Genomic DNA, 15,054 nt, shown 5'->3' on the forward strand with positions numbered 1-15,054 from the left:
GTCCTAATTGCGCCTCGATCGTCGCTGCAATGAGGATGATTGCTGGGTCTCAATATGTCCTGCCATGCACATCAGGTGGATATTACAATCATTCGCTGGCCGAAATGCTTGTCAGGGTTTTATTAAACTGTTTGGGCTTACTGAATGATCCTCTGCAATTCTCAATGCCCAAACAGGTAGCTGCACACGTAACGCGCCAATCTATGAGCGGGAGCCATCCGCTTAACCTTGGTATCATTCTATCGCTGGCGATATCGACCATCCCCTGGAACATCTTAAGCGCTCTAACCACTCGATCTGAAGATAACGACTTGATCACAACTTCGATTCAGACGCCGACTTTCGATAGCCTAAGACAACCGAATGTATGATGAACTGCATCTTGATTCGCGGAATCTTGTGCTAGCTGTAAACGAAATCCTACCCTCTCAACCTCATGCTAAGGAACGTGCGACTTGGGGAACGCGACGACAATCAATCCCTTATTCGCTGATCTTGACTATCACGGCAGAATAATCTTACGTCCATTGCCACAGCTCGACCGAATCTCGAAATTCAGCCGTGTTTACTGTATTGGACCATGATCGGAACCGCCTCTCTCGCATACCAGCGGCATCGAACTTAAAGCCGTACGGAAGAGACACGTCTGGTAACAATACGATGTCAAGCTGTGCGGATACCGGATCAACTGAAGATACTGAAACCGGTTCGATTTCGCGATACGATCTTGTTTGACGTGTTCAACGATTGACGGGAAACCATGACGCCACAAACTCTGTCTCCGACCGCACGGCCTCCGATCGCTCAGCACATCCGACCCAGCCATATACGCTAGGTCTGTCGACGTCCAACAGCCTCGATGGATTCTCTCGAACGTGCTTCCCCCCTTCCCGCTTCATACCCCCCGAAACACATTCTCACATCCCGCCACATGACCGAAACCATTCTCCCGGTATCCGATTATTTGTGTATGATAGATGGTCGTCATAAGTAGGATAGGTGACAAGGACACACAAAAGGATGGGGGCGTGACAGACAAACGAAAAGGAATCACCCTCCCGTTTACTGCTTTCGCCTGAAAGAGCATCCTGTTCGAGCGAAGAAGAGCGTATACCGGTCAGCGATACGTTGCAAGGATTGGTGGGATGTAGACGCAGAGATGGCGACTCACCCTCGGTCAACTTGGCCTTTCCTCCGCTCGGCTGGCACAGGACGGTCGAGCAGGATCCACACTGAACGACGGTCGAGGCGTGCGAGAAGACGGTGGTGATCTGGAAACAACCAGGGCACTGATAGAATTGAAACGGAGAGCGATCGACACCGGGTCAGCGAAACTAGCTCCAGCCTTGAGGACAAGATCCCGAAATCTGATAGGTGCTCACCTTGACGTCCATGAAGAACGACCTAGGGGCCTGGACGAGCTGCTTGAGCTTGTGCTTTCGGAGCTCGGCCTCGGCGGAGGGGTGGAGGAGGTCAATAGCGAGAGTCTAAGGGGTTTGGATAAAAGGATGGTCGTTAATTAGTATTGCCGCAACACCAAACACAAGTCGAGCGGATCGACCGAGGATAGACGAGTCGAGTGGCGAGGTTCCGGTCGATTGGTGTCGATTGTTGTCGCTCGCAATTGCTCATGGCGGTCGAAAGATTGCCTGTGCCATATATGTCCTTCTCATCGAGCGGCTCTCATGCCCCAAAATCGGCCGCGCGGCCTTGCCACCAGGTCCGCTAGCCACCACCGGCTTCCTGACCCGAGCCTGCTCAATCCAGCATCGATTGCTTGGTACTGAGTGGCGAACGACATCAACTACGTTCCCGATCCTGCTCGAGAGGCCAATGACCGCCTCTGGCCATCGTCCTCTCGTGCTAAGACTGGTCATGCGACCCCCTTCGATTCGCCTCCCATTTGCCCTCGTGACTCGATTGCCCCCTAAATCTTGCCCCATCGTATTCATCGTCCTGCCATATCCATCCGTGGAAGTATCTTGCTGATCCTCCTGGTTCCTCTTGTCCCGTCTATCCTTCGGTCGATCGCCGACCAGGACCGCGAAACTCACCATGTTGAATAAAGAGTTGGCCTTTTTTTCGTCTGTTTGTTTCTTCCTTGGCGAGTTGAGATGTGGAGATTGCTAGACTCTCTCTTTTTTAGGATTTATGGAAGTGTGAGCGACGAACGACTAGAGAAGGAAAGGAGAGGGAGCGAGCGTGAGGTAGATGTCGATCGATGTCGATGAACGATGGCGACATCGATATCCTCGCTCGGGTGAGGGTCGAGCAGCAGCAGCAGGTGGCGAGGGGAGCAAGGCTGAGGCTCGAAGGGGGATTGGCCGAGCCAAAGGCAAGGGTGGGGTCGAGGGATGCGAAGAGTCTCTGCTCTGATCAGACTCGCGGATGCTATTCTCTTGGACTGTTACGCGTCGCCCTTGATGTTTCCAGAGGTCACGCGCTCGAATTCTGAATGAGCGGATTCAAAACAGACTCGCCCCCCTTTCCAAAGCGCACTAGCGCAGCGTCGGCGATAACAATTCGACATACAACTGAGATCGACATTCGATCATTCAATCGACTTACAACCATTCTCACTCGCTCACTCGTCATCCGAGTCCAACAGCGAGATCACCTCGGGCCCAATCTCTTCTCCCTTCCACCCCTTTCGTTCCTCCTTGTCCAACTTGTTGATCACGCCTACCAATCCTTCCGTATCCTGAACCTCGTTCCCCGCCTTGACCCGAGCGTATAGTACGGGGCAATCGACCGATTCGCACTTGACGTGTTCTGATACTGCCGTCGATGCGCACGAAGCACAGGCACGTTGTATCGAGAGTAACCGGGACGTCGAGAGGTGGTACCGGCTCGAGAGCGCGTGCAAGCTAGAGGCCAGGTTGGCTGGGGACTTGCATTCGTCACACACCTCTGCAATTTGCAAGATTTGCCCCGCGCGCGTTTCAAGAAGAGCAATCATTGCAGAGATAAAGTACGATATCAGCTCTCCCATTTCCTAACCAGCTCATAGGTGCCATCGCCATGAAACTCACCTTGATCCTTCCCACACCTCACTCCGCAAACCAAACAATGCGCCGTCCTCCACGTCGCATCTAGCGTCTTGCCCATCTTACCCTTGCCATCCTTGACCCTGAATCGATCGTAGACCAGGTGTCTTCGAGGCATCTGCGCGTACCACACCGCCGCGTCCACGCCGACCAGTTTCAAGACCCGGTTGATCGGGGGAATAATCTGACGGGTGATGTAGTATTCGGTGTCGGGCAGAATGTTCCTGCAAGGCGGTTGAGGCAGAGCATCAGCATCTGCCTTGTCGCTCTGATCCCGGTTGATCCCGCGCTTACCTATCGTTCAAGAGGTCCTCTGGCGCCCTCGCCTTGTGTACCAACCTATCCGAAGCCCCATGCTTGGTAATGATGAACGGCACTCTCTCCCCATACTCTGCCTCGTCCATAGGATCCTCTGCCAGTCGTCTGCCCGCAATGACCGCCCCGGGTGGAGGTAGTCCGTTCTCGCTATAACTGCCCAGCTTGACCTCTTTCGAGATGATAAGGTCTTGAAACGAGATCTTGCCTTGGAGGATCTTGGTCCATTCGTCGATGCAATACCTCTTAATCTCTGACAAGTCTGCCTTGCGGAATAGCAGTCTACGCGAGAAGAAAGGCCTAAGGTATCAGAACTTGCACCTGATTTGCCTAAGCTCTACTAGCTCGTTCTCACTTGAGGACGTTTTCCAGCATCTTCTGAGCGGCAGGGCAGCCATCTCGGCGGACGGTCTCGATACCTTTTGCATCGAAAGAGGGCGTCTCATCGATCGATTCCATCTTGAAACCGACGTAGCGCTTCTTGGCCTCGAGTACGCATTTGGTATATACCTGCAAGCAGCATGTACGATGAGTGGGGTTCCTCTCGTCACGGCGCACCGAGACTCACCTTCTCAAACTTGAGCTTGATGGGCCGTGGGTTGCGAGCGGTGATCTGCTCTGCCATCTCGTTTCCGATTTGAAAAGCTTGAGGAATCGTCCGACCTTCGAGCAGTACGAATAGTGAGTCAGTGTCACCATAGATGACCTGCAAAAGACCGGCTCATCAGCCAGAGTCTCACCGCCCGACAATTGGATCTCAGACTTACCCTCGCTCCCCAATGATGTTGCGATTCGATAAACTGGATCGCCTAGTTTGCGATCAAGGTCAGCCATATAAGGCCAGGTCGTAGAGGGCTAGCAGCACCAACCTTTTCCAAGGTCTCTCGACCAGTCTGGACGATGTCGTCCGCAATCTCGACACAGGGCATGCGACCGGAGAAACTGGCTCCCGTATATCCATACGTTACGTTCTGAGTGGCATAACATTCAGCAATCATGCCATGCAGGCTGCGCGGCAAGACTTACCGCCATCAGTTTCAAACCGAGTTGCCTGGCATTCAACACCTGAAGTAGAGACTGCGAAGGGTTACGTCCGGTCAGCATTGCGTCAATAGCGACGCAGCCGATTCGGAGCGCCCACTTTGTTTCCCTTTGATGTCTTCATGCCTTGTTTCACCATGACACGCGTATCGAGAATTTCCCTCAACATTTTCGCCAACAAGCTTTTACGGAGGCTTTGCTTGGCGTATATCCGGCCGTTTGGTGAGACTGGTCTGCAGATTAGTCACCAACTTCTAGACTCCATCAAGCTGAAGTCGTACACACTCGTGATATGGTCCTTCAGCAGCGCGATTTGACCCTCTGGGATGTGCTGAGCGCTCCAGCCGAGCTTATATGTTCCACGGAAAGGATCGACTCGTCCGAGACACGTCGAATAACAGTAGTTGTACCCTATCATGATCGAAGGGTATAGCGATTGAAAATCCAAGACTAGGACAGGATCTTCGTAGAACGCCGATGGCGGTTCTTGTATTAGAGGCTGACATTCGGCGGCGTTTTGTTTCCCAACCTGGTTTTATTGAAATGCAGTTCAACTTGAGCGGCTGAAATCCCATCAAGCGAGCTTCAACTTACAGCTTCTCGTGACGGCGATATCAAAACAAAACCCTCCGGTTTCGCTATCCTAAACATGAATGATTCCACTTTGAACTGGGATCCTCGAGTCATCGCAGAGTTGAAGTCGACGCCGAAAACGCGAGTGAACTCGCTTCATGTGTCGTGTATAGAAACATGAGCCAGCGCTCAAACATGGTGCTGTATTTACTCACGCGTTCTTTGTGCATATTTCCGCTGCATCCATCATTTCCATGTACATGCTGGTTTTGTTCACATAGTACTGAAGGACCTTGATGACATGGGTTGGATACTGGCTGTTGTACCAGGAAGTCAGGCTAGACGTCGAGTAACGAGGAAAGCTGCGAGAGAGTGGGCATTAGTGCCGTTGTTTCCCCCTGACCTGCCCAGCAGCGCGCACTTGCCGTTGTTTGAGAAGGTGGTATGCGACGTTCTCGAAAGTATAGCCTAGAAGATTGAGGTCTCCTCGCATGATACGCCAGATGTTGAAAACATGTCGCCCGACAACCTTGAAAGCAGAGTTCTGTGTGACATTCCAGCTTGAATGGCCTCCTGCCGATGTAGAAGCTCTGACACGGGAGAACTCGTCCGACAAGTTCATACCTATACGGCGTAGACTCTAGTCAGCTACAGTGGCTGCGGACTACCGAATTCGTGTTGCTTACCGAACTCTTCCGACGCTCGCCCAGCGAGATAGCCCCAGGACGAACCGTGAACCTCCCAACCGGCTAGTACATCGGGATCCCAGCTCCGTACGCGATCGACGATTTCGTTGAATAGGTCGAGTTCCGACTCGAAGTATTCGATAAACAGGCCGTGTAGATTGCCTAATCGCGAGAACTTGTTCTTCTCGCTTTCAACCATCCAGATTCCCGTGTAGTAGCCGTGCTCTGAGATGGGTTGATTGAGGGTCGCCTTGGAGTCCTGCAGACAGTAAAATACGGCGGCTATCGGATCCTGTTTCGGATCAGGCAATAGTCGCCCGCGGGAAGGCGCTAAGTAAGGGATACCAATGAGTTTTGCTTTCAGGCCGCATCGTCGACTCGGCGCTCACCGAAGACGTCCAAGGTAAGACATGTAAGGCTCTGCAACTCTCGTTGGGCATTGCTTCCCTTCTTCCTGTCGCTGTAACGGAATTTGAGTTGTGTCGGTTCGCCCAGCTATTGTGAAACAGTAGGTTCAGTTTCGAGCTTTGACAAAACAGACTGCATGAAAGTACTCGCCTGAGACGCGAGCTTTTGTCGTGTATCGTGACTTGCGTCTGTCTATCTGATAGTCAGACCAGGAAGTAAACGACGACTAGGATGCGAGGGACTTGCCATTCAGTCGCAGTTGTTCCTCTTCCGCAAGCCAGCGCGCCGTGTCAGATCTCGAAGGTGGTACCGCTCTGTACATCCAGGTCTCGATCCCCCGGACCTCAGACTTCTTATAGGAGAGATGACGCAACTGCGGGCGGCTCGTCTCCCTTCCGAAAGAAAAGGTCGACAGGGTTTCGATACCGTTGGTACGCAACTGAAAAGTGCGTGTACCATATGTGGACTTGGTCGAAGGCAGGTCTTGAGGCGCAGAGAAGAATGGTTTTTGGTATATAATGTCGACTTCGCCAAAAGAGCGAATAGTGGCTTCGACATGCGACCGCGAGGGAGGCTGCGGCGCATAGCAGAAGGTGTTGGTAGCCAACAATTCGCTCGACTCGTGTGACTCGGTGGAGGCAGAAACCGAGGTTTGGCTTCCATCCAACGCAACTCCGCTATCCTGCATCTCCAAATCTGATCGTTGTGTTGAGCTCTGGATGGGACGGGTCAACCGCAGACTCTGACCGGTTCCCGGGATCAAATTGCCTGTCGCAGAGCGGGTAGCCGACTGAGACACATAAGTCGGTTCCATCATACCTTCCTCTTCCGACGAGCTCTCGGCTGCAAATCGGGCTCGTTTCGCTTGAGTAGCTTTGTATGTAGGTTCCAGCTGAGACATTCCGTCTTCGTCATCGCTGACTTCGCGCCTCGGCCGCTTCAGAATCGACGTTGCTGGATGTTTTCGAGGGGTCGCACGCGGGGTCAAGGCAGGCGAGATCAGCGAAGGCCGAGGTAAGGAGGCTGGAGGAGACATCGAAGGCGATCGGCGTGGTACCTGAGCCAGAGGTGCAACCTCCTCATCTTCTCCGTTCAAATCGCCTTGCATGTCCGAGTTTTGACGGTCTTTCGCACTGCCGTTATTAGACTTGCTCTCGACTTCAGGAACGGCAGCTTCCCCAAACCGTACTGCAGCCACGAGCTTGTCTCTGGCAGTCGATGCGATAAAGACGTCATCTTCCTCATCCACCGTCAAGGGCTGTCCCGTAGAAACGAATCGAAGTCTGGAGGGCGTGACAGGCTTGGATGGCGATTTGAAAGGTGACGGCCCGGACAACGAGATCCCGGGCGTCCTTTTCGGGCCCATGGCGAACGGCTGACGAGGCGGAGATGGCGTGGCTATACGCTGACGACCGAACAGGTTCTTTCTCGGCGTCGAATGCCGACTCGAACTCGGGGTTGATGGGAGCGAGTCGACGTAGTATGGGTTATTTCCCTTTCTGGTAGGCGACTCTGGTTCAGGTGTGATAGCTTCTCCCCTAATTCTCCGAGAAGCGGTGGCCGGTGAATCCAGAACATTCGCCTGCGTCTTTCTGCGACTCTGCATCTGCGTTAGATGCCCTACGAAATCGTCGTCCAGCATCTCTTCCTGGTCACCCAGATCTGGGTCGGCTTCCACCTGGCGAGACCCCGGTTTAGACGGAGTGACGTCCATCATCTCTCGAAACCCTTGCATCTCGGCTTCCACCCGTTCTTCTGATTCGTGCCACTTCTTGGCCGACTGCGTCCCGATCAGCTCGACAGTGTCCTCATCCAGATCATCGACCTCTTCCTCGACTTCCGCCTCTTCCTGCTCGGCGTGTTTTACGGCAGGCAGCTTCTGCGAAGCCGCTAGCTGAGTGAACGGGTTTTCCTCATCGAGATCGACGTCGTCTGCCTGCTCTTCCTCGTCTTCATCTTCGTACAACGTCGGCCTCTGAGTAGGATCGCGGGCCTTCAGGGGTGACGACTGGGTAGCGCCCTTTCCTCGGCTCCGCGTGCGACGTGAACTCGTCATCTCCCTTGGCCATCCGGTCTCTACCACCTGGAACGTCGTCGGAATCCACTACAACGCAACAAGACCTGTCAGCATCTGACAACGTAGACTGTGCAAGCTGTCCTGACATCGCACCTTGTCCCAGATACCAGCGGCGGTCGGATCGAGAGCAGCCGGCAAAGGTCTCCCAATATTCCTCAACTCCCAATTCCTCTTCCTCTCCCCATCCTCGGCCCTGATCCTCTCGTCCAGCTTTTGCTCCCACATCTCCGTACTGTCCCATACCCCGCCCTTGAACCCGACATCCCCCTGACTAGGGACGGACCTCTGTATCCTCTCATCCGTAGCGGGAACCATCCCCTCCTCAGCTGGCAGATTCATCTCCACCCTCCGTCTCGATTCTTCCTTCCACAACTCCCTGACCGAGCGTACGTATTTCTCCTCCGGGTCGAACATTTCTGGAAAGAGGAGTTCTTTGAGCGAGTCATGTAAGTACCGAGGGCGAAGACGACGGCGGTTCAGGATCTGCCAGGGGACGATGTCGATCTCCAACTGGGACCAGGTGTCTTTGCCGACTGTAGCTGGGTGCAACATAGAGGGATCTACTGTGAGGTCGTCGTAGATCCCTTCCCGGTCCGCGCTGTACGGGTCGCCAGCTACGATTACACTTCAGCACAACATCATCCTGACAGGCATGTACCGCTCTGCATCGCACACTCACGAGGTAGAGGTTGCCTGAACATGGCCCTTTCGACATCCACCCATCCACACCCATAAAGATCAAAATCCACCATGAACTGCAGCTTGGTGGCCAAGTGGGATTCGTACACGGCAAACTTGTTCTTCATCACGCTCCCTCCTTCCAGCAAGTTGACCGCCCGGTAGATGTGTGACGGGGTGACGAGCGAGATCCGGAGGAAGTACGAATATCCGACGTGGTATCCGTAGAACGGGATACCTTTACAGAGCAGTACCGAGGATACATGCAGGGTCGACGTATTGACACCCCCAGCTTTCGAGTTGGCGGCATACGGATCTTGCCTCAACGACTGGCAAAGCGCGCTGTTCAATGCGATGGCCAGACGATGCGTATACCGATGAACCGATTCCGGTGCCAAGCTCCTCCCCGGTGGATACTCTACGAAAAAGTAGGGCCATATCCCATGAACGTTCAGACATACGCTCTGGTTCCTCGGCGTCGTCCCAAAGATCCTGACCACGGGGACTTTGGTAGGCAAGGTGCCGGTGGGGAAAGACGTCGCCGCGCTCGGAGTGGGGGGTTGGTAGACGTGGCTCAAGGAAGAGACTGGATGAGCCATGGCGACCGAGATGTCGTTGAGCTTGATCCGCATGTAGGCCTTGATCGCCTCGGGATCCTGTTGCGACGAGTCGTCTGTGCCCATGGTTGCATCGTAGGATTACGTGGAAACCGAACAGAGGGGCAGGGAAGGCCCTACTACCGTGAGTATGCGAGGCTGGCCTAGACTAGCTCTCCCTCGGCTGTTCAATAGTCGGTAGTCCATCGGTCCGAGTTTCCAACGAGATCGACAAGCTGACAGATTGACACTCCAGGTTGTTATGGTTGTGGGAGAGCGATCGATCGGAAGCATATTTCATGGCTGATCGGATGTAAATAAGTGTGATTACGTCACTCAGCGATGTGATGATAACCGGACCGAGGAGAGTCGTTTGCATTCTGTTCGGGATGACATTCGTGAAAGTGAATATCTACAGCTAAGCTAGCTTGCTGGTCGGACTGCCCAAACACAAGTAATACCAGAAGTTCCAACATGACGACCTCTCACAAGCGCTTCAACATGGGCGGCATCCACACGGTCGTCTACAACCTGGACGCCGCCCTGGCCTCACCTCACCCCATCGCGGTCCTCGTAGCATCTCACGGACTCATGGGCAAGCAGTTTGACCTGAAAAACCTCGTTGCAGGTATCTTGGAAGGTACTCGTAAACTGGAACATCAGGACCAACATGACCGGACGAGGAGGAGGGAGATCGTCATCGTCACCCTAGACCAGCGGAATCACGGCGAACGGTTCGTGGACGACGAGGCTAATCAGTACTTAGCCAAGAATGAGAGACATCCGTGAGTCTTAACCGTTGTCGACATTTTTTCTGCTTTTCCTTCTACTGGGCTAAAATATGTTGACTTTGAAGTTCAGGTTAGACCTGTACTCGCTGTTTCGCGGGACGACGAGCGACGTCTCGGGCTTGATAGACATCATCCCCAGTTACCTTTTTCCTTACGATGAGAAAACGGTCGAGGAGTTCTGGATGACAGGAATCAGCTTGGGGGGTGAGTCAAACCTCATTTGTGAAAAATTTGACCATCCTGTGATCCGGCTGACGACCTGCAACCTGCTCTCCAGGCCACGTCACGTACCAACTCCTCACACACGACCCCCGCGTCCGGCTCGGCATTCCCATCATCGGCTGCCCCGACTACACCTCCCTAACAACCTCCCGCATGAAATCACACGGCCAACCCTGCATATTCCCCCAAACCCTCCAATCTCTTCTCAAACGCACCGACCCCATCAACTCTCCTTTCGACACCTCTGACCCTAAACTCAATCCGTTCTGGAACAAGAAGCTCTTGGTCCTCACCGGTCAGGCCGATGATGTCGTCCCCGCAGCTCTAGGAGAGCCGTTTTACGATCGTCTACAAGTCGGTCCGGAGGGCGTCAAGGAGAGGTGGAGTCAGGAAGGGTGTGGGCATCGGTGTAGTAGGGAGATGATCGAGCGGGCGGCCGAGTTTTTGTGGGAGCATGGGTTGAGCGAGGATGGAAGTAGCGAACAGCAAGGCCAGGGAGGGAAGAGTATGCTATGAGCATTCGGCAGTCGGGTTGTATGAGATGTTCTCGAGACGTATGCATCGCGATAATCCGACTGTCAGATTCCAGAAAGTCGGCTTCAACGATCCCAAACCCGTCAGGAGTAATATGGCCAGACTAGGTTCGACTTTCATAGACTTTCATTCTCGGCGACAACGCCTTACAAACAATAAACCAAACAGGAACTACAAAAAGAAATTCGGTGACACAACGTTACTTCAATAATTCAGATCGAGCAGACGAGAACGAGAGCACAATCGCCCTCAAAAAAAGTATAGCCGAGCACTTCGGCCTACTTCTCCTCCTTCTCCCGCTTCTCCGCCTCTTCCTCCCCATTAGCGACCTCTTCATACCCAGGCAACCTCTCCCTCTCCCTCCTGTTCCTAAACTCGGCACCGGGATAACCGCCACCTTCGACCTCGTTGGCGTATTGATGAGACCTCTTGACGAGTACGACGAGTACGACGAGTAGTTTCAGGATGGAGAGGAAGCCGTGGACGAGGGTGAAGGTGATCAAGAAGGTCTCGTGGGGTTTCAAGTGGGAGAGGGCTTCGAGGAACCTATGAATCGGCGCAACCGAACTTTCGATCAGCAACAGAACACGAAGTGATGAACGCGAATGAAATGACGTACCGGCCCACGAAACACCTAGGCTGACGTTCCCCAGAACCATGCATCAACCGATGATGATGACGACCTCCTCTTCCCCTCCCCCTTCTAGGTCCGAACCCAGGTTCAGGCCGACCGTGCTTATAGGGCGGGTGTTCCCCGAAACCAGGTCGAACGCCGGCAGCGACGAGCATCGTCTCCAGGTCTTCGTCCGTGACGTCCGAGTGGGAGTGGGGTCCGTTGTGGTGAGGGTGAGGGTGGGAGTGATCGTGGTGATCGTGGTGGTGGTGAGGATGGGCTTCGTGAGGGGTCCTCATCCCGCCAATGGGGACGGCTTGGTACTTGAATCCATGCTCATGTCCAGGAACCTCAACGAGATGCTTGTCATCCTCGGTTCCTCCGACGATCACCTCCCAGATCGCAGCCCAAGATCCCTCCCTCTCCCTACCCGCATCCATCTCCTTGTCCATCCACCTCAACCACCCTTCGTCCACCTCCTTCTCCTTTTTCCCCGGGACCAACCCGTAACCCTTCGCATACTCCCTTCCCGGGCCCTTCCCGTTCACCCAGACTTTTCCATGGGTCCGTTCGTCGAACCCGGCTTGAGGATCCGAGGAGAAACCGAGGAGGGCGTCTAGGTTGATGTGGCGTGTGGTGAGGAGGGGGAAGGCGGTCGTTGTGGCGGTGAAGGCTGTGTATCGATCGGTGCGCAGTCGAGGATGTTAGTCGTGATGTCGCGCTGGAACAGACTCGAGTGACGCCGACTTACCCGCACTGGCTAGCAAAATGGTAGATGTCAACTTCATGGCTTGCTTGATGCTTCCTGACGACACACGACACTGCTGTGAAACTGATTGGAAGTGATGCGGTAGAGATGAGGCTGTTGATGATCGTCCCCGGGTGAGGCGAGCCCAAAGCATTAGCTACGGACATCAGAACATATTCTGCCCATAAACGGCTCGATGTCCGCTTATATACTCTTACGTCACCAAGCTGTTTACGTTATTTGTTGACAATGTGACCTGGGAGAGAAGGGGCGGATGCTGGCCGAAAGGTTGCGGTTCAACAACTTCCAAATGACTACCTTTCCTCATCTCCTGGTATCCCTGTCATATATCATAATTAGCATTCTCTACATCGATTCAGGAGTCTGTGATAGCTCGAAGATGGACTACAAGTCGGCCAAAGAGGCGTTCGTGGCGGACAACCCGGGGACGTCGATATGGACGGTTAACGCCGTCAGCTTGGTGGGACTGGTAAGTTCAGCAGCATGACTTCTACCTCATCTTTACTGTCCACTGTGACAAGCTCAAGGCTTACGAAAAGATCAAAATGTTACAATCAGACATCATACTACCTATACGCTACACAAGCACAAGCCACATCACGAACTTCCCCATGGATCGATTTCATCATCTCCATCCTCCCCCTCCTCCTCGGTCAGACCGTCTTTTCCTCGCGTCCCATCGCCTTCAACATCGCACTTGTGGTAATCTCTACCATCACCTGGAAGCTGCTATCACGGAAAACCGAGCCTGTGCTCGGTCACGAACCAGCGAACCTACAAACACCACCTACCATAATCTCTGAGAAGAAGCCGACACGCACAAAATCGGACAAATCCAACCTCATCCCCGGTTTGCGACCACCTCGATTAATCCTACCTCAACGACGTCGCTCTCCCTCTCTGACTCCTGAATCCGATATGCACACCATCAAGATCAATTCTCCCTCGCCGACTAGCAACACCTTCCCCCCTAACTCCTCTCAAGACCTCACTTCCACCCCACGATCGACCCTCGATCCGGCCACGACCTCAACCTCAACCTCAACCTCGACCGAAGCATCACCCCTGACGAGATTCCCACCTCAACCGTTCTTATCGGTCTATAGGGCACAGATGATGTTGATGACCATCGTCGCGATCCTCGCTGTCGATTTCCCTGTCTTTCCTAGGGAGTTTGGAAAGTGTGAAGATTGGGGGACTAGTCTGGTCAGTACCGAGCCCTTACCATACTGCACCTGTCGGCAGGTCCGCTAACCCGGAGGGAAATCATATGCTGATCTTTGATTTCGTCTATTGTGCCAAATGACGATGTTTCAGATGGACATCGGAGTAGGGTCGTTCGTCTTCTCTCTGGGCCTTACCTCGGCGGCCCCGTTCCTTCGCCTCGATTCGCCAACTACCACGGTGCTCAATACCGTCCTCTCCGGGTTGAGGAAGAGCATCCCCGTCTGGATCTTAGGTGTAGTCAGGGTATTAATGGTCAAGGGTGTCGAGTACCCCGTAAGCTTCTCGTTACGAAAGGACATCCTGGATGAAGAGTTCTTTTGGCTGACGCAAGTGAAGTGATATGCAGGAACACATGACGGAATACGGCGTGCACTGGAATTTCTTCTTTACGCTCGGTTCTATGCCGCTCTTCGGAGGGATGTTTGGGACTCTGAGACGATGGGTCCGGTTCAGGGATATGGGGCTCGTCGTCATGGTCGGTGAGTCGTCTTCAAACGGTCAGACTGATAGAAAGCTGATCGGGTCTGAGCTTCGGGGGTGGGACAGTGCATCTGCTCGGACTTGGGGTGGGGTTGCAGGACTGGGTGATGGGACCCGATCGAACAGGTTTGATAGGTCTGAATAAAGAAGGAATCGTCAGTCTGCCAGGTAAGGCGCAATGTTGGTTGGTAACCTTCCCCTCGCTGATCCTGGAATATCGTTGAACATTCATAGGCTACATCGCCATCTACCTCCTCGGTATCGACATCGGCCACTACATCCTCCCTCCCGACCCTTACTTTGCCTTTCCCGAAAAGCCATACGTCAAAGAGGAAGAAGACGTCCCGGACTACGACTCGCGCGGGGTCGAAAAGGGTAAAGCGGAGAGACGCAAAGAGGAGCTGGGGATGATCTTGGGCAGTTATGCGATCATCTGGTGGAGCTTGTTGGCTGTCGTTTGGTTGTTCGGTGGGAGGGTGTCCAGGCGGTTGGTCAGTCGACATTACAAGAACCACCGCCTTCGCAAACGCGGAGACTGATAGCGTCCGTCTGAACCTCGACAGGCCAATCCTTCCTACGTCATCTGGACAGCGGCTTTCAACACGACCTTTCTCGCTGGATACCTCTTGGTCGAGCTCCTAGTCTTCGGCGCCGAGAACAAGCGGCAACGAAGGGTGGTTCCACCATTGATGGCAGCGTTCAACAAGAACGGGCTGGTCCTCTTCCTAGCAGTAAGTGATCCATCTTCTTCCTAATCAGACGACGTGTTTCTTCTGCGAGACTGATACGTACCTCGTCATCTGGTTTCTTAAGGCAAACCTGTTGACAGGTTTGATAAACGTCTCGATGAAGACGATGTACGCGAGCGACTCAACTGCACTGGTCGTGTTGAGCGGGTACTTGGTCGTGCTAAGCGGGGTGGCATGGGTGATACGGCATAAGAGGTTTATGATCTAGACGTGAGAGGGCTTGTATAGACAGCGATAACAAAGAGATA

At 53.6% G+C, this 15,054-nt stretch overlaps 5 protein-coding genes across 5 annotated transcripts; 2 read left to right on the plus strand and 3 right to left on the minus strand.

The window, feature by feature from the left end:
* Positions 1 to 1,169: 1,169 nt before the first annotated feature.
* HD553DRAFT_258353 (ribosomal protein S27-domain-containing protein) lies at positions 1,170 to 1,487 on the minus strand (the record flags this gene model as incomplete). The annotated part of the gene is made up of 2 exons (XM_046177378.1): positions 1,170 to 1,289; positions 1,383 to 1,487. Coding segments are annotated over 2 exons (225 nt in total), but the record flags the coding sequence as incomplete, so codon positions are not given.
* A 990-nt stretch (positions 1,488 to 2,477) lies between these two features.
* Positions 2,478 to 9,624, minus strand: HD553DRAFT_312608 (uncharacterized protein). The gene is made up of 19 exons (XM_046180116.1): positions 8,827 to 9,624; positions 8,241 to 8,761; positions 6,317 to 8,174; positions 6,221 to 6,258; positions 6,052 to 6,157; positions 5,663 to 5,992; positions 5,402 to 5,600; positions 5,192 to 5,338; positions 4,998 to 5,130; positions 4,689 to 4,932; positions 4,504 to 4,631; positions 4,389 to 4,439; positions 4,232 to 4,333; positions 4,130 to 4,171; positions 3,931 to 4,068; positions 3,718 to 3,872; positions 3,342 to 3,644; positions 3,033 to 3,271; positions 2,478 to 2,910 (listed from the first exon to the last, which is right to left on the minus strand). The coding sequence occupies exons 1-19, from the start codon at positions 9,506 to 9,508 to the stop codon at positions 2,585 to 2,587; spliced, it is 5,742 nt and encodes a 1,913-aa protein (XP_046035925.1). The 5' UTR covers positions 9,509 to 9,624; the 3' UTR covers positions 2,478 to 2,584.
* A 271-nt stretch (positions 9,625 to 9,895) lies between these two features.
* On the plus strand, positions 9,896 to 10,950 carry HD553DRAFT_273332 (Alpha/Beta hydrolase protein; the record flags this gene model as incomplete). The annotated part of the gene is made up of 3 exons (XM_046177812.1): positions 9,896 to 10,206; positions 10,283 to 10,416; positions 10,490 to 10,950. 3 exons carry the CDS (start codon positions 9,896 to 9,898, stop codon positions 10,948 to 10,950), a joined length of 906 nt encoding a protein of 301 aa, XP_046035926.1.
* Positions 10,951 to 11,246: 296 nt separating this feature from the next.
* HD553DRAFT_342764 (uncharacterized protein) lies at positions 11,247 to 12,369 on the minus strand (the record flags this gene model as incomplete). The annotated part of the gene is made up of 3 exons (XM_046182798.1): positions 11,247 to 11,514; positions 11,588 to 12,254; positions 12,333 to 12,369. 3 exons carry the CDS (start codon positions 12,367 to 12,369, stop codon positions 11,247 to 11,249), a joined length of 972 nt encoding a protein of 323 aa, XP_046035927.1.
* Positions 12,370 to 12,729: 360 nt separating this feature from the next.
* HD553DRAFT_273313 (GWT1-domain-containing protein) lies at positions 12,730 to 15,014 on the plus strand (the record flags this gene model as incomplete). Its single annotated transcript, XM_046177811.1, has 8 exons — positions 12,730 to 12,819; positions 12,909 to 13,556; positions 13,668 to 13,850; positions 13,924 to 14,056; positions 14,124 to 14,225; positions 14,292 to 14,548; positions 14,621 to 14,788; positions 14,871 to 15,014. The coding sequence occupies 8 exons, from the start codon at positions 12,730 to 12,732 to the stop codon at positions 15,012 to 15,014; spliced, it is 1,725 nt and encodes a 574-aa protein (XP_046035928.1).
* Between the last annotated feature and the right edge of the window lie 40 nt (positions 15,015 to 15,054).

Source organism: Filobasidium floriforme (assembly GCF_021052385.1).
Source record: "Filobasidium floriforme strain CBS 6241 chromosome Unknown HD553scaffold_13, whole genome shotgun sequence".
NCBI lineage: Eukaryota > Fungi > Basidiomycota > Tremellomycetes > Filobasidiales > Filobasidiaceae > Filobasidium > Filobasidium floriforme.